This window comes from Mytilus trossulus, chromosome 11, assembly GCF_036588685.1.
Source record: "Mytilus trossulus isolate FHL-02 chromosome 11, PNRI_Mtr1.1.1.hap1, whole genome shotgun sequence".
NCBI lineage: Eukaryota > Metazoa > Mollusca > Bivalvia > Mytilida > Mytilidae > Mytilus > Mytilus trossulus.
Genome location: NC_086383.1, coordinates 38852996 through 38871916, shown reverse-complemented (window position 1 = coordinate 38871916; position 18921 = coordinate 38852996). Strand labels below are relative to the sequence as shown.

The window sequence follows — 18921 nt, the reverse complement described above, 5'->3', positions numbered from 1 at the left end:
ATAATGTAAGAAAACATCTACTAAAAAAAATGCTTAAAAAGACCTTCAGAAATTTAAGATAAAATCATCTGAAACATGAAATCATACCTCAACAATTCTAATTATGTCTGAGCTAATATTGTTTGTTTATGAAATAACCTTCTTTAAGGACATTAGATACACAAACATTGGCTGTCAAACCCTGCTCGCACTTGACTCCAATCTTAATTGACTCGGATTGTCTTTTTTTCTATTAAAGGTCAGAGGTTTTCTCTGGGCACTCCAGATTCCTTCACCAATAAAAACTTACACCTATGAAATATTGGTGCTTAAAAGTGGCGTTAAATCACCAACAATCATACTATATACTGGGTTTAAACCTTTTGAAAAGCAATTGTGTGTGCAATTAACCAAAATTTATAACTATTTTTCAGGTTGATGTTTCTAGTGCTGTGAATTTTTCAACATCATTCCTATTTCATGTTAGTGGACATTATACATTGAATGTTAAATTCACAGTGAGACGGACTAACGCTGAAAGTATAGTGTTTAAATGTTATAAGATTCTGTTGATTGTTGATGAAGAGGATCGATAAAATAAATGAACTAATTATTGACCATAAAATACTTTAAAGAAGTGATGTGTGCTCTTTTCAGCTGAATGCGACTCTTCCAAATGGATTTTTAAAACCAACAGTCAAAATTCATTGGAGTTATGTATTGACCATATAAAACTTTGTTAGTTTTGTGTGATCTTTTCAACTGAATTTCTCTCTTCCATGAATTATTTATAAAACCAAGTGTTGTCAAATTTCAATAATTTGCTCAAAAGTAATTTGTTGACTATGAAAAACTTTCACTGAGTTTTGAGTACTCTTTTCAACTGAATTCATCTCTTCCGGGTATGATTTATAAAACCAAGTGTTATCAAGTTTTAATGATCCACTCAACAGTAATTTTGTTGACTATTGAAGTTTTATGTGCTCTTTTCAACTGAGTTCTTCTCTTCCAAATGTGATTTTTAAAACCAAGTGTCATCAAATTTCAATGAACCAGTTCAAAAATTACATTTGGGAAAAACCATGCAGGTTAGGGAGTTTCCCGTCATACAAGTTTACAGGGTGACCCATTGAAACCATTACATGTTTAAGAGTTCATGGTAGTAGAGAAATTGCCCAAGTTAACCATTTAAATCTAAACTTGTTCATCTTATTCAAGTTTTTAATATGACATTATTTAGAAAAGCTTTACAACTACTTAATTAACCAGATAAATTATAAATAGAAAATTAGATTTTCTCCCATGTTTGAATTTGCTATACACATAATTGATTTCTAAAGAACAAGATTCATAGAATATTTAAACTTTTGTACTGCATTTATTGTGAATTATGGACATTGATTTATTTATTTAATGCTGATATTTATCCAAAGTAGATTTATTTTTTAAGCCATTAGGCATTATAACAATGAGTTCAGTATCAACAGAGGCTTTGAATATTTAGATTTTTACACAACAAATCTTGCCACTTAGTTTCAACTGCTGTATGTGCTGTTTTAAGAAACAAATCATAATTAATTTATTTAATATTTTATGAAATATTTTTGCTGTGTATTCTTTTGAAATGTTTATACTAATGATAGTTGATAATTAAGCAGTGTGTACTGGATATTTTACAGGGTTTGTTTAAGGTGGTACCAAACACCTTCACTAAAATTAATTTGGCTCTTTTAATTTTCATAAAATTTTGGCAAAGTATTTAAATTGACCATTTAAGAAAAGTACATGTATAAAAATTTCAGAAAATTTGAACCAACCATTTTATCAGAAAAAATACACTGGTTATCATGGTTATATAGCATTTTGACAAACACTAATTTTGATCATTGACAAGCTTAATATTCCCTTAACAACACAATGTCATTGAAACGTTTTGCAGATTTTAAAGAGTTATCTTCCTGTAGTGTTAGGTACCACCTTAATGAATCTTGATTTATTTAAAATTAATTTTCTACCATAAACTGACAAATGTTTCAATATGATGTAGTTTGAGTTTGAATGGTTTCTATTGGCTGTCATTTTAAAAGGTTAAATTGTTGAGCTTTTTATTTGACTGTGCAAATTGCTACATGGGGTACAAGAAGGTCTGATAAAAATCCTCACCATAGTAAGGAAAGGGAAGTAACTATTCCTTAAATTGTGTCAATTGAAACCCTTCTATAATGATAAATTATAATATATTGAGGATTCTCCTTTAGTTATTGGAAATGAATGGAGGAAATTAAAAATTGTAAAAAAAGGCATTAACTGAAAGGTTAACAATGCTTGTTTATATAGTCTAATTTTGACTCAGCTCAATTTATTTTTTAGATATTTGTTCTATTGAAAAAAATAATATTGAAATTATTTCACATTTAGAATTGTTGACTGTACAGTGACAGAGTTTCAAATGTATTATACTATAGAATTATGAATATTATAGCAGTTTTATATTTTTTACATGAAAATATCTTTAGTTAGGTCACATATAATAAGGGTTATTAATTGTGAAATTGGTCAGTGTATTCAACAGATTTAGCTTGTAATTTGTTTTTTTATATACATGACTTCTTGTTGTGTTGAATTTTGTTTAAAATAATGGTTTTATTCACTAAGCCCCATGCAAATTGAATAACACTTTTAAAAAAAAATGAAAACCCTATTTTCATGTTTTCTTTAGAATTGAAGGCATCAACTTGTATAACATGTATAAACATTTACAAACCATGTATTTGTTATTAACTTGGTCAGTAGTATAAAAAAACTAGTATTCATATGTCATTTTCTGACTTTGCAATTTTATAGTGCTTTTCTTAAATGTTAAGTTTTTGAAAGTTAAACATTACGTCAAGGTTGTGAAATACGGTGAAAACATACAGGTATTTGTAAATACATATAAGTGAAACCAAACTGACCTAGTATACTGTGGATTATTTATTTTTTTTTGTTGGTATCAATTTTGGTAGATTGTTGAAAACTTGCATTTTCATGGATATTTGATATCCTGGTTTTGCCAATCTCTGTATACAAAGCCTATTGAAAATATGATATTCGTTTAACATTCTAACATAATGTCCTTCAAATGCCTTGAGTACATACCTGTGGTAAAATATGAATATATTGTTTGGGCTGTTCCTATCGTACTCCCTCATCATGCTTTTTTATGAATGAGCTACCGGACGTCATAGAAAGATGACGTAATAATATAAGCATTTTATGGGAAAATACACAGAAAAGAATGACAAATAATGCCTTTACCTAGAGCACTTCGATCCAAAACTATCACGTATTTGTACTAATAGAATCGAAATAATTAATAGGGGCTTGAATATGTCTTCATTTTACCACGGGTTGTCCTTTTATGACGATATTTTACCCCTCGCTATAGCTCAGGGTAAAATATTTGTCATAAAGGGACAACCTGTGGTAAAATCACGATATATTCAAGCCCCCATGAATTATTTCTTAATTTTGAATTTGTGGTTCACCAGTGTTTCGAACGAATAATAATGAATCCACAGTAGTAATGTAAAAGATTTTTTATACCCTACCATTGGGCCTTATGTTTTCCGGTCTGTTTGTCCTTTTGCTCTTTCATTCATTCGTCTGTCCTGCTTCAGGTTAAAGATTTTGGTCAAAGTAATTTTTGAAGTCCAATCAACTTTTGACAAGAATTCATTTGTAAAATACTGTTAATTTAGCAATTAATGTGAATTGCTATTGTCAATCACTGATCAATGTTGAAAACGAGATCTTATAAATCATGTACCGTAAATGAGACCTCAAAAATATTTTATGAAGGAAAAACACTGCTGAAATTATAAATGTAAGGTTTTTTTTTTATTGCAAAGCTGAAACTGTCTAATTTTCTAATAAAAAACCCCACATTGTAATGATTTTCTTTGACAGCATAATGCTGATAAGAAACCTCAAGATAGTGATTATAGGAACTTGAAGCTACATATACCCCATATTTAAAGAATTGTTGAATTTTAATTAGCTCAAATGTAATATACACCTTTAACTAATATACTGCTAAAAATATCTTGTACAGTATAGTGAACAATTGGGATGATGCAATATCGAGATTGATTTGTGTCAATCAGATTTAAATATAAATTCTGCGTCCACGCTTCGTCCACAAGGATCTTACAACACACTATTCTAGTTTCTGTTCAGGAGATCCTTCCACAGAAAAAAATCTCTTACTTCTATCATCAAATTGTATGACAGTCACATAAAATTATTTCATTATTTTGACAACAATGTGTGTACAAAACAAACAAAATATGTATAAATGTCAAAATGTTCATAGATTCAAAAAATACTTATTTTTCTGGTAAGATTTTTTTGGTGCAATGCGAGTGGCAGTTTATTATTGAATGTATATCATCAAAACAAAACCGTGGAATCCGAAGAAGTCTTCAAAACAGAAAGTAGAACCCAGTGTTGTCAGATCCTGCAAGTGTGGACACAGAATCTATATTTGGATCAGATTGGATTTGTGTAGAATTATGTATTGATCTTTGTTAAAAATTGTTTTCTTTATTAAAGCATAGTTTTATTTTTGTTTTGTTTATTCATCAGTTATTTCTGTCGAGCCTGTAACTTCTGTTGCAGAAAGATAGACATAGGGATAGTTATCTGGAGCCAGTGGCTAACTTTTTAAAAGCTTAATATTTCAGATGTCCATTGTCCATTACTTCATTTTCATGGTTGAGTGGCTTCTTTAGAAAAAGTTAAGATCTTCAGTATTCTTAATTTCTTAAGGTGGTACCCAACACTTTTACGAAAATTAATTTGGCTCGTTTAATTTTCATCAAATTTTGCAAAAGTATTTACTTTTACCCTATAACAAAAATATAAAAAATTCAAAAATTTTGAACCAAACGTTTTGTCAGAAAAATTACACTGGTTACATAGCAATTTGACAAACACCAATTTTAATCATTAAGAAGCTTTATATTCCCTTATTAACACAACGTAAATAAAACGTTAGGCTGATTTTACAGAGTTATCTCCCTGTAGTGTTAGGTACCACCTTAAGTAAAAAGATGACTACATTTGGTATGAGCGTACTTTGCAAGTTCCTGATGCCTATCAGACAGTTTTCAATTGACCTCAATGTCATTTCATGAATCAGTGAACAAGATTTAAGTCTTGGTGGTGTCTCAGATACTATAAGCAATAGGTGTACTATATCTGATGTATGGAAGGATCGTAAGTTGAACATGTCCAACTGGCAGGTGTCTTCTGACATTGATCTCATTTTCATGGTTCAGTGGTCAAAGTAGCCCCCAAATGAATTATGTAAAAACCATTCAAAAGCAAAACCAATACAACAAACAGCAACAAACTCCAACCACTGAATTTCAGGTTCCATCCTGAGTTGGGACGGGCACATTAAATGAATGATAATACAGCTGTTTCCAAGACTAAGTGTTTCAAATGAAGTAGTATATAAAGGTTTCAAAAGGAAAGGGTTAATGTGAATAAAGATACTGAAGGGAGAAGAACAGTAAAACAGTCTGCATACCATAATCAACTATAATGAATTTTACATGAGTATAACCAGAAAATGTCTAATTTTTAGCAGATCTCTCTAAGACTCTCTTACATAAACTTGTCGTCATATCCAGGTGGATACTGAGTGGAAACATTTCCTTGCCACAGTAAATCAACTTGTATACTATAATCAACTATAACTTTAATAATGAAATTAACATGCATACAACTAAAAAAAAGTCTTGTTTTTAGCAGATCTCTCTCACATAAACATGTCGTCATTTCCAGGTGGTGGTAAATAATCAGGATCAGGTCTGAAATAGACAATATGTTTCTATAAAACACATGGCAGGGTTCAATATCTAGGGCAAAACCTAGTGAGTTAATTTAACAACCAATAAAAAGTCTTGTTTTTAGCAGATCTCTCTCACATAAACATGTCATCATATCCAGGTGGTGGTAAATGATCAGGATCAGGTCTGAAATAGACAATATGTTTCAATAAAACACATGGCAGGGTTCAATATCTGGGACAAAACTAGACATTTTAAAAGTTTTTATACATAAATACATATATATAGCACCCTCGTGAGAAATATCGTTGACTTATATTCAGACCTTTTATATATAGCATATATATCTTTTTTTCTTGAAGATTATTTCAAAATATAAGAATTGAAGTCTGTTAATATAAAAAGAAGAATTAAAGAAATCAGAAGAATGTGATTAATTTTTTGGATGAAGAACTTTCAATGTTCATGCACAATACAGAAATATCCTTAACCAAATTTCAAACATAGGAAAACTCACCCAGGACCAGTTCCAGGTGGACCAAAGGGATCAAATCGAGCACCAGGTGGAACAGCTCCTCTGGAGAAAAAAATAAAAAAATAATATCAGTAGCATAATATTACCGCCACAAATTTTTATTTCAATAATTAATACATGAAAGTAATATAGGAAAACCAATGATCTGATTCTTGAACATGTCGGTTGGCTTTATATATAAACATGATATGTTCTAGTCCAAATACAATGAAATAATTATGCCGTCTAGAAAGGCTATTTTTGATATTGCTGTTACACATTCCTACGACTTATTTTGAAGAATAATTCTTGCAGTAAAGTTCAACTTTTCTATATAAAGATAAGAAGATGTGGTATGATTGCCATTGAGACGAAGGAAGGCGTTCAAAAAAAGTATCAACAAGCCGTACTGAAACGGCATAATTATTTGGACTAGATATGTTCCATATTTAAACACATGGGAGGATTGTCATAGTTCTCAAATCAATAAATTATGAATGGTTGCATTTTCTTTAGAATTTTGTAAGAGAAGTAAAATGAAAATTTCCTGTTATTGGTGGTTGGGGGTCTAAAAAAATTTGTCTCTAATCCCCAATGCATTTAAATTTTGAATGGAAACTCTAGACAGGACTCAGAATAAAAATCATAAATAGCAGATGCACAAATGCATGTCCTGTGTAGAATAACTTGTGTAAGTAAGGTTGAAGTATGTTAGCTGTGTTCGAAGTGCCCATGATTATCAATTACGTGTGACACCTTTAAAAAGAACTCACACCAAAGAAGTGGTACCTGTTACTTAAATTTTATTGCTCATCAACTCAACAGAGAGAAATTTTAAAAGTCTGTCAATTTTAGTGAATAAATGTTGATTGATGATTACTTATCATTGTATCTGCACAAAAAGGCTATATCACAACAAATTACAAAATAAACTATTAATAAAGACTTGCTGCATTAAAATATTTCACTCTTTAATTTTCTTCTGGTTACATTACCTTGGTAATCTACCAGGAAGACCAGCACTAGGATCTGGTCCCCCTCTTCTACCACCAGGATGGAACGGATCAAACACCATACCTCCTCCAGTTCTACCAAAAGGGTCAAGGTCACCTCTACCAACAGAAAATGGATCATCTGGGTCATTCCTGAAAAAAGATTCTTTTTTGAGCTACTAGCACAATTCTCATTGTATTTAAATAAATAATATTGTAACACAGTAATATTTTTTGCCTGTTAAGTTATTTTTTTCACAATATGAGGTATGTTTTTGGGATGAAAAAAGAAGTCTTCTTTTTGGTTTTCATTTTAATTTCTACAAACAGACACAGAAAAAGTGCACAGACCACGAAACATAATGTCCCTATCCTTTTGTAAGCAAACAATTATCCTGAAATGCCCATAAAGTCAGTTACATTTAAATATAAAATAAATACATAATCAAATCCAACCTGTAACCTTAGGGGTTTAGACAAGCCACCTGACAGCACATTGAAAAGGATATGTGATCTTGGCTCAGTAGAGCCAAATGCATCCAGGTATGACATTTTGCCTGTCAAATTTTATTGTAATTTACCTGGTGACCTGACTCACCTGAAACACTTACAAACATGACCTTGTAAGTTAATATCAAAGGAACATACAGGATTCCCTTATCAAGTGAGATCAATAGGGTTAAAAATGAAAGTTCTGAACTCAAATTTGTTTTAATTTCGTCCAAAGTTTTGTCAACAAATTTATAGAAAACATGAAAACAGTTGAATTAAATACTTCTATAGAATATGTTTTATTGTTTTGTTTTCTAAATAGATAGGATAACCTTCTGCTGTTGTTTTTTTCTATGATCGGGTTGTTGTCTCTTTGACACATTCCCCATTTCCATTCTCTATTTCATTTTAATGTTTCATTTACTAAAGCATGTAAAGGTCACATTGAAAATGGGTTGTTATTCAATAGGTATAATGGTCTCATATGAAACCTTTACATAACCAACAATAACCTGTCACACTCACCATCCAGGAACAGGTTGTCTATGTGGATGCCTAGGTGGTACACGTAAAGGGTCATGGTCATCATCATGTAACCTTGACCTCTGTGGCCTTGAACTTGAAGGTTCAGTTGAACTTCCTGACGCTGGTGATTTTGTTATTTCATCAATTATCTCCTTCTTTAACTGCTTTGTAAGCTTCCCTAAATGCTTAAATGCTCTGAAATAGACAGATTCAATAAATCAATTTATTTTAGAAATTATAAGCCATATTTAATTAATTGCTACAAATGAGATGTTTTCACTATAAGGCAAATTATTAATAGCATGAATAGCTGCTAATTTTTTCATTTGAATTGTTTCCCATATTTCATATCTGGCTTTTTAAAGGACACTTAATAAATGGCTTTCACTCATTGTTGATGTACAATGTATGATGACTTTTAGTACATCATTTTGGACTGTGCTTGATAGTATCTTAGTTCTGCAATCATATTTAAAAGACAACAGAACATTAAACATGTATGTATAAAGGGAGATAATAAATGGTCAGATCTGTATTAATGGAGGTAATTCTATAAATTAGAGGTGTTTGCTGAAGACAGTTTTATTATAAATGCTTAATTATTAATGTTATCTTTTTGTTTAAGAGTTACGTCCAATAATTAATTTTAGGTCTTCCTCCTGGTATGATACTGCTTTTATTTGTAATATGTTTTAGTCTAAATGTGGTTTGACTGTTGCTTTTTTATGCCTGTGCTGGAAAACTGCCATTCTATCTGTACCCTTAAACGTGTATCATGTGTGACAATGATATGTCAAGTTTTTTGGGGATACCTTTATATTATCTGCTGCAAGGCAAAACTTCTGCTCCTACAAAGGTCATCAGTTGTATTGTTATAATACTCAATACTCAAAAGACGACTGCTTTGGTGTTCTGATACTTACTCATCAAAAGACGACAGGTCACCAGTTGTATAGTCTGTTGTGCTGATATTTATACTTGTCACCTTCTCAGACTTGATGTCCTGAAAACTCAATGAAAACTTAAAGCTCAATATACTTTTTTACAAGGAATCAGATGTTCAGCAGTTGTCATTTGTTGATGTGGTTCTTAAGTGTTTCTCGTTTCTCATTTTTTATATAGATTAGACCATAGGTTTTCCTGTTTGAATGGTTTTACAATAGTCATTTTTGGGGCCATTTATAGCTTGCTGTTCCATGTGAGCCAAGGCTATGTGTTGAAGACCATTCTTTGACCTATAACATATATACATAATGGTTTGCTTTTACAAATTGTGACTAGGATGGAGATTTGTCTCATTGGCACTCTTTTAACTAAAACAGGAAACTGAAATAATAATGGCTCACATACTGGTGAGCTTGTTAGTTCATTGGTTACACCATCAAAAGACAAGCCATTTGACAATATCAGGCTAATGCAACAATATTGGCAATCATAATGCCTAACCATGCTAACGTCAGTGTTATTGAGGTAAATTTCATTTAGTGGTGCTTTATTATATATACAAATTGTATTGTGATAATAATTTCAATAATAAATTAATGCCACTAAATATGAGTTTAACAAAAAGTTGCATAATTTTGTCAATCATAAATTGATTTATAAATGTAAACAGTCATGACAGTAGCTGAATAAAATGTTGAAATAAAAGTTTATATATTATAAGTTATATGGTTTGCTACTGACCCCATATGGATCCATAGAGGGTTAGTAAAATCCATAGGGGGTGAGGCCGGAGGCCAAGTTCCCTAAGAATTTTATTCACCCTCTATGGATCCGTAGGGGGTCAGTAGTTAACCGTATAACGAATTTATCGGACGCTGGACTTTTTCTGCGGCGTTTTGATGAAAAATAAACAATGAAACACAACAACATTTATAGATGACGTTGCCATTAACGCGTCATGAACCCCATATGAAACTTACTAACCCCATACGGTCTTATAGGGGGTCACCACGTGACGGCGTTTAACCAATCACAAAGTGATAATTCATCTGTGGTCCGATAAATATACATATACTAACCATGAAATGAACCAGTAAGTCTTCGTCAACTCTCATAATCTTTAGTATGTGTACTTTATCAGAGGAATCCTTGTATCTCAGGGTATACATGTCTTGATTAGAATTCCAACCATTAGGTAACATTTCACTCTTCTTCTGATTCTTTGCTTTCTAAAATTGTAAATAATAAACATGAAAATCAATTTATATAAGAGATATTAAAAGTTAATTTTACTGCATGTTTATGATGTTACCATGTACAGTCAGAGCTCAGACATAAACAAGTCCAAATCTGCTTTTGACTCATAGAGGTATAAATTTGTAGATTCAAAGATTTGTCTCCCTTTAATTTATGACAATTTATTACTTCAATAGATTTATAAGAATATTTGACCTAAATTATAAAGTTGCAGATATAGACTTATACAAGTCGATAAGTAAACAAAATTGGTCAACTTCAAGATTATTTTTGATGAAATATACATTTTACATGTTTTATGACTTCTGTAAGTTGAAAACAAAAAGCGATTTGTTTATGTCTGATCTCTAATAGACCAAATAATCTGTTGTCTGAAAGTTTTTTTTTTTTTTGGTTGTTGCTTTTGTGATGTCACAAAAGCACCAACACAAAAAAAAAGCTTTTGGACGACAGATTATTCGGTCATGTGTCGGTCTAGATCTCTAACTGATGTCCATACATCATGTACATTGTTATAAATTTGATTACCTTTAAATGTCAAGACAAACTTTTCCTGCAGTCATAGCAATTTGTCAGTCCTTTTTGAGTAAATTGTATGACTAATTCACCCCAGGAGTTTATCATCGATTATATTAGTGTAAGGATACATGGATACACAAGAATATTTTTTTTTTAGGGTTCCAATTTTTGTGGATTGAGGAAAACTTGCATTGTGAGATAACACAAGTGTGTTTCATGTTGCTTAGTCTTTAGTTTTCTATGTGACTAAAAATTAAGTATGGATAGAAGGTACATGTACTGCAGTACGACAAAATTATCTGATATTTGTCATTTGGTTATTTTTGTATTCTATTTGCCATGCATAGTCAAAGGTTGTTGTCAGTTTTTCATGGGCAGTTTTTTAAATCAGTCATTTAATCCTCCTTTGAGTATAATAAAGGTTGTCTTTGATAGTCAAGTGTTTTATCTTATCTTTGACAAAATCAAAGAGAAAGTAGAAATAGTAGAAAGTGAAAATAGAATTAAATTTGACAACACCGAATACAATACCTCATCATCTCCTATTCCACAGCATTTAAATCCATTTGAGATTAAATTCCAGTGTATCACTGTCACAAGAGCATCTTGAGATGATCGTAATTGGTTAATGACGCTGCAAAATAAGACTTCTTGTCCAGCCATTTTTACTTTTTTTTTACATGCAGTTGTCTCCCTTAGGCGACTTCCTTTCAGATGTAAACAAAGATGTCAGCTTCCATAAATAAAACATGTTTATCAAATTCGAACAAAATCAATAAGTATCTGTTGCAATTTGCAAATGAGCATGTTGATTTCAGACATGCTGTAAGTCTTTGAATCATTCTTTATTGTCATGGGCACTGACACGACGTTGAGGTCAAGAACAAAAATCTAGCAATTTTTTTGGGCTACTGTACAAATCTTGAAAATTTATTTATACCACAGAGTAAACTTTTTATCTTGTTGTCAGAAAATTGTGAATCCAGCTAGGGTCTAGAATCAAAAGTAATTCTTTAAGCAAAGTCACGAGTAGTTTCCTTATCATGAGCATGATGAGGGTGGTAATTATAATAAATGGGGGTATACATGTATGTTCCTTCATGACAAATTAATGGTAAACATTTTTTTGCGAAATGTTAACAGTAATTTGTGGTGCATGATGATAAAACGTACACTTTAAATCCTATAAGTATAAAAATCAGTTGATTTTGATGAATTACGTTGATTTCAATCTCCAATGAGGGTAACAAAAACTATTTGAGACCCCTGACTAATCAAGACAAAAATATTATGAAGAATCACTCTTAACTAGTAGACGCTAACAATAGCCAAAAAAATACATTTTGACGCCTGACTGTAAATGGCATTACTACCCAAGCCTCTATCATAAGACATATAAACAAATTATTATTGCACCATGGGTAAATGATGACGTATATTTCATAGGGGGTTCATGACATCAAGTCAACTGTTAAAAATGATGGATCTATAGATGTTATTGTATAAATATGATTGTTTATTTATCTAAAAAAAAATCAGCAGGAAAAGTATGATGTGTGATAATTTGTTATTCAGTGCAGTACTGAATCCCTGCAAACCATAGAAGATGAGTAATATATCCATTGTCCTTTGGCCTTATCCCCTATGGATTTTACTGACCCTCTATGTATCAGTAGGAGGTCAGTAGTGAACCATATATATCTTATATTGTGAACATTGTGAGTAATTACCTTCAAAGTTCAAAAGCTTTATTTTAGACAAAATCAGTATAAACTTTTATCATTGTATTTAATTTATTGTATTTTAACATGACGTCCTTCAAACACTTTGAGTACGCACACGCTTTTGGTAAAATATGAATATATTACCTGGGCTGTTTCAATCAAACTCCCACATACATGTAGGTCATAGGCTTTTTTATGAGAGTTTTCCAACATCATACATGTAGAACGATTATGTCAGAATATAAGCATTTTATTATCAATACTGTGGATTCATTTATTTTCGTGGATTAAGCACTAACATGTTAATGGACATTTAATTTCATGGTTTGCTGAAGTCTGCATACCAGCTTATAGAAAGTTTGTTATTCGTTGAACAGTTAACTTCAAGGTTCACCTAGCACCTGAACCCTCAAAATCCATAAAAATTGGTATCCAACAAATAATAATGAATACACAGTCATGACAGTCGATACATGTATATTTATATATTTTGTATTTATTTTATTTTTTTCAGGAGATAAAAGCCATAAGTGAATTGTTTGGTTTTACTGCAAAGCCTCTGGCAGAAGATAAATGTAGTTCTAGTCCTGGTGTAAGTCTTTAGATAACTCTAATGTCTTGAATTAAGTAAAGATTATAAACTCAAAAATGGTACAAGTATTTTATTAACTGTAAATTAACTTGATTTTATAGATACAATACAAATTTTCTTGGCTTGAGAACAAAAAATGTATTTTTATTGCTTTTTGATTTTGTGGTTTTGCCAGAGTCATTAGATTGAAATTTGTTTTACCCAAAATATTCATAAAATGCTTAAAAATTTAAACAGTACCAATGATTTTGAATCCACAGTATCATCATGTGTGAGTAATTTATAAAACAGTTTCAAATTCATTGCAATACCAGAAAATATTTAGGTCTCAAACTTTGTAGAGTGCCATCCTGTCAACTAAATTTTGACATTGGTGTAAAGAATGTCTATTTCATTAAGATTGCAATGAACTAATGTGACTTGTACTTAAACTGCAGTGACCGTTATCAATGCAATGAATCTTTAAAAGTTGATTTCTAACATATGCATAGCCCTTCATGATCAACGTTGAACACATTATCATGATTATAATAATAATACTAATAATAATAATTCTTTATTTAAAGAGGGTTACACAGTTAGCTATAAAGCTAATCTTCCCTGAGGCCCTCATGAAATACAATGAAATAAAACAAACAATTACAAAATATCAAACAGACACACATTCATGAATAATGAAATAAAAAATTGTTATGAAATATATATACAATTTTCAAAACAGGTAAAAGTTACATATTCTTATATGACATGTATAGTATTAATTGGCATCAACAATATAATAAGTTTGAGTAAGTGTGTGAAAATTATTATGTATAAAAAAAACGCACAGCTTCTTAATGTTCCATCAATTTTTTAAATCTTTTTTGAATGAGCTTGTACTTGAGGGTGATTTTTTCAGAGATATTCATAATATTGGTAAGTTATTCCATAAAATAGATCCTGAATACATGTATATAAAAGATTTTTAAAGCAATTGCTTTCATGCCGTCGCGTATGGCCATCTTTGTGACCCAGATCAGAGACTCCGCCCAGATCAAGCCATAGTATTTTGTTAAACAGGCTCCTGGTCTGTCATTCTTAAACACCTATGTATGTTTTCTAATGCAATACATAGCTTGAAACTTTTGAAAAACGTTAGTGGATTTAAGAAGTTTCAGCATACGTTCTTGTAGATGTATTTTTGTATTTAGGGGGACAACCGTTTGACTATCAAAAAACATAGACGTCCGAGTGAAAAAAATGCATTATTATACCTGCGATTCCGATTTCCGTTCGTACGATGTTTCAACAAAATATGGAATCATTTCAGTTGTTGATTTAGTATTGAAATTTGACTGAATTATCTTTTATAATATACGGTTTTATATGTTTAATTGGTGTTTTTTTAAGAAAGAGGTCAGGTGCTCTTGTTCATTCATAAAATTGTCGTTCATTCATAAATTTATCGTAAAATCAGAATCACTACACAGGTTATCAGGTTATACGTAGTGTCAAATGATTACCTGTAATCTAAAAATAGACAAAGTTAACTGACCTATTTTTGTTATTTTGTTTCCGCAAATAATTTAGAGGAACGAAACCCTTGTTAAAAACACATAACAATAAGTTTGTTTTCCTTTTTTGTCATAACTCCGTAAGATTTATCGATCACCTTACTAATGAAATGGACCCGTCCAAACGTGATAGATGCCAAGTCCAGATGAAGAGATATTTACAATTTGGAATTTTCTAGTTTCATAGATTAAAAAAAGTACATCCTTTTTGGATATCATATTCAAAACTGGGTATGAATGACAAATGATGAAACCATTATCCTCGTCTTTCCAATGGACGAGTCTACTACGTTTGTTGACCCTCGACGGTCCACCGTGTTTGCAATTTTATTTCACATGTTTTCGAAATATTGAAGATCATTTTCACAATGTTTCCTGAAAATTGGATAAATATCAAAGCAACTTAGAGCTGTTTGTTCTTGTTCGTATAATGACGATTTAATGTCATGTTTGTCTGTGATGGCCTCTCTTTTCGGGATTGCATGAGAATTATATATAGTTATCTCGTACCGCATGAGGATGACACATATCAACTGAGCAATAATGTTTGGGACTTAGTTTTTAAGCAATGATGACAAAGTAACATTATGAAAATATTTTTAGTCAGCTGAAATATATATTTATTTTTTACATGTTTATGTCTTGTAAAATATTTTGTTTCTTTCCCGTTTTTCAACATTTGCGTCTGGAAAGTTGAAATGTTTTAACTGAAGTGTTAAATTTAAATTAATTATGAAAATTAAATCAATAAAGTAAATTATTGCCCAGTTACAAACACTACTAGGGGATAATCCATAATAATTTCTCTTGGAGTTATATGTTTCAGCACATGTATATTTGACCCCAAATTTAGCCTGGTAAACGTGTTGTCTCCTTGTGAAATATAAAACTATTAAAAATGACTTTCTGCTAAATTCTTTAATTGATATAAAGTTAAAACCTTCTTAATTCTCACTAGACAACACTCCTGTCATGTTTAATTCTTAAATATATGTGGATGAAAAAAAAGTCCCCAAATCATAAACATGGCAGCAATTGCTTTTACAGCCTTTCAGGCTTTGATTTTATTAAAATACAGAAATATATTAAATTTTTTTTTTTTTTTTTTTAGGAATATTCTAGTGTGTATTTTGAGGGTTTGAAGTCAACTTACATAGTAAAAAACTTATCTTAGCTAAAATGACCAAATAAAGTACAAAGTTGAAGAGCATTGACGGCCCAAAGTTTTGAAAGGAGATGCCAAAAGTACAGATTATTAATGGGGAAGTGGTGTTTGAAACAAACTCTTTAAGTCATTATGTAATTAAGTGATTACCTATGTACCCCTGTCAAATCATGCTTATGATGGGCAACAAATATTAAGCACTGGAATGTGTATAATTTGATTATTATTTGTTTTTGTAGTCCCCATATCTGATGGTAGAATTAAATTCAGAGAAAGAAGCAAGGAATTTGATGAGTAGAACAGTCCTAATTAAGTATGTCAACAAATATTTGTTACAAAAGTTCAACTCTCATCTTAGTAAAGACTATGGAGAGCTTAATTTACCACACATGTCTTTCTTGGTATTTTTGAATCATCAATGTTTTTTTTAACATCTTCATAGAAATCAACTCAACACTATATTTCACACATTATTGATAAACGATTTTCTGTTAGGCATTTTCAACTGCAAGTTAGTTGAAGAGTACATGTAATAAATTCTCACACCTGAATTATGTTAAATGTGGGAAAATAAAGTGATGATGAATTTTTTTTTTCTTTTTCTCTCAGATTATAAAAACCTACTGGTATAGCTGTGGAAACAGTTTATCAGGTTACATTTGTCTTAGCATTACAGCTGATTCCCTAATGCTTGTAGAGTAAACTTTTGGTAGTCTGGTGGCTGGTGGGTACAAAAATTTCAGCTAAAAATTAAACCTTTATTTTTTCATTCCAAATTTTATTTATTACACTATTAGTTATTACTTTATGATATGGTACAAAAATCAACCCAAAAAAAACAGTTGGGTCTGGCCCTAGATGACTTTTAAAATGTTTATATCATTTAAAAAGCTCCAAATTATCCATTATCCATTTTTTGGCATTAAATTTGAAATATCTTTTTTAACTCATCGGTCACCTATATTTTTTTATTATTGTTTTCAAATAAGCTGTACATAAACTAAATAATTGTAGAATTTAAGCCATTTCTGTAATTAGGTTATTTTTTTATTTCGATATTATCTCTATTTCTCTTATTACATGTAATAGCTCAACAGGAAAAAAAAAGACATAAACAGAAATGTATGCTTCTTTTGGCGGCAGATTGTTAGCTTAAATGAACGGTGACATCTTCAACCAGTATATATAAGCATATTTTAACCTGTATATATTATATTTAAATTTGAAAGGACATTATCCAAATTACAATCGTACATTATACAAACAAAGCAAGCAAGCTAACCAAAGGAAATTATCTGTAATACAAACATTAATTTGTGAATTTACACTAATAAATATGATAAATTTCGAAAATACATTTTGTATATAAAAAAAATAAACTTGTTAATATATTAAGTATAATTGAGAGTGTATATATTGTAGGTCTCTGTATGAAGTATGGGGTCATGGAGCAACTTATAAAGAAGTAGCCCAACAAGTAGAAACAATACCAGCTGAAATTAAGGTAACAAATACAGGTATATGATTGATAAGTTGGTGATTGCTTTATGCCACATTAGCACAAAAAGTAACAAATATATAAAAAGTGGTCCCAGATTTTTTATGTAAAATTGTAGATAATGTTATCGTGAGAGGTTGAAAGCTAGAAAAAAAATGTTGCAGTGATTTAACTTTTCGTTAAAGTCATATGAAACTTCGAATTAAAAAAAATATGCATAACTAAATAGCTAGTTTTTGTTATAAAACTGATATATTTTTTTCTGAAGAAAATTCTTTAATTTGAATTAATTTTTAAAGACAATTATAGTCTGCATACTATTTATTAATTGTTGATTTCCCAGACCATTATTTCATAAATTGGAGAAAAATATATTGTAGGGGTTATGTTTTCTATTGTTTTGCCAAAGTCTGCATACAAGATTTTAACATTATTTTCTGGAGTATTAAAAACATTGTTTTTTTTCAACCTATGACTATATGTATGTATACTACAAACTGGTAGTAAAAAAAAACATGCATAATTTAATTTTGGCATATGGACCATAATTTGGTTTTCGGCCTTTGGTTTCTTTTTGTATCCTTTTTTATAAGTTCTAAAATTTTAACTTTTATTTTGTGGGTTGTGTTTGTGTTAGAATAGTATGAATGGAACAATTGAGTTTTTCGAGAAAAAATTCATACATTTTGATTCACCATTTCACGACAGGAAACCAAACAGGAAACCAATCTTTATTTTCTTTATTTTGCACAATATAAATCAAAAGGCATAAATAAACACCATTACTAGTGTTACTTGCTTTATGTTAATATTTAAAATCTATTTTCAATGTTATCTTAAAGTTTTTTTTAAAAGTGACAGGAAACCATAAGAAACCGAAAGCATTTTTTTAGTTTTATTTTATTGCAAAATCTGCTTAAAATAATCTGAACAGTATACTTTTTCTTAAAATCCATCTTAAGGGGGCTCCTGGGTATAAATGATTTTTTTTTTCTAATATAGGATTTCGCTATATTTTTTCATAAATGAACTTTATCATATACTTTAAAGAAAAATGAAATAAAAAAATGGGGTCACCGTTCATTTAAGCTAAAATCTGCCTCTGGAAGAAGCATACATTTTTGTTAATGTCCTTTTTTTCTGTTGAACTAATAGGAGAAAAAGAGGAAATATCGAAATAAAAAAATAACCTAATATAAGAAATCGCTTAAATTTTACAATTATTTAGTTCATGTACAGCTTAATAATAATCAAAAATATAGGTCACAGATGAGTTAAAAAAGATATTTCAAATTTAAGGCCAAAAAATGGCATTTTTGCACCAAAGGG

The 18921-nt window shown here is 30.4% G+C and overlaps 3 protein-coding genes across 3 annotated transcripts in view; 2 read left to right on the top strand and 1 right to left on the bottom strand.

Annotated features, from left to right (window-relative positions):
- LOC134691070 (trafficking protein particle complex subunit 9-like) overlaps positions 1–4586 on the top strand; it is a 44874-nt gene extending 40288 nt beyond the window's left edge. The window contains exon 24 of the mRNA XM_063551267.1: positions 414–4586. Coding sequence (XP_063407337.1) covers positions 414–575 — 162 coding nt within the window. The 3' untranslated portion in view covers positions 576–4586. The remainder of the gene's footprint in view (positions 1–413) is intronic.
- Positions 4587–5708: 1122 nt separating this feature from the next.
- Positions 5709–11752, bottom strand: LOC134691069 (proteasome inhibitor PI31 subunit-like). Its single transcript, XM_063551266.1, has 7 exons — positions 11592–11752; positions 10364–10513; positions 9263–9342; positions 8340–8534; positions 7326–7475; positions 6334–6393; positions 5709–6002 (listed from the first exon to the last, which is right to left on the bottom strand). Exons 1-7 carry the CDS (start codon positions 11721–11723, stop codon positions 5951–5953), a joined length of 819 nt encoding a protein of 272 aa, XP_063407336.1. The 5' UTR covers positions 11724–11752; the 3' UTR covers positions 5709–5950.
- An 11-nt stretch (positions 11753–11763) lies between these two features.
- The window catches only part of LOC134691068 (tRNA (guanine(10)-N2)-methyltransferase homolog), a 29861-nt gene continuing 22703 nt past the window's right edge, over positions 11764–18921 (top strand). The window contains exons 1-4 of the mRNA XM_063551265.1: positions 11764–11885; positions 13299–13376; positions 16334–16407; positions 17517–17598. Coding sequence (XP_063407335.1) covers positions 11787–11885; positions 13299–13376; positions 16334–16407; positions 17517–17598 — 333 coding nt within the window. The 5' untranslated portion in view covers positions 11764–11786. The remainder of the gene's footprint in view (positions 11886–13298; positions 13377–16333; positions 16408–17516; positions 17599–18921) is intronic.

Excerpts from the sequence above, each read along its gene's own strand:
- LOC134691069 (XM_063551266.1), bottom strand. The coding sequence starts at position 11,723 with ATGGCTGGACAAGAAGTCTTATTTTGCAGCGTCATTAACCAATTACGA. Across the intron at positions 9,343-10,363 it reads ACTTACTGGTTCATTTCATG|GACATCAAGTCTGAGAAGGT; the intron begins GTTAGTATATGT and ends TTGAGTTTTCAG. Across the intron at positions 6,003-6,333 it reads CCACCTGGAACTGGTCCTGG|ACCTGATCCTGATCATTTAC; the intron begins GTGAGTTTTCCT and ends TGTCTATTTCAG.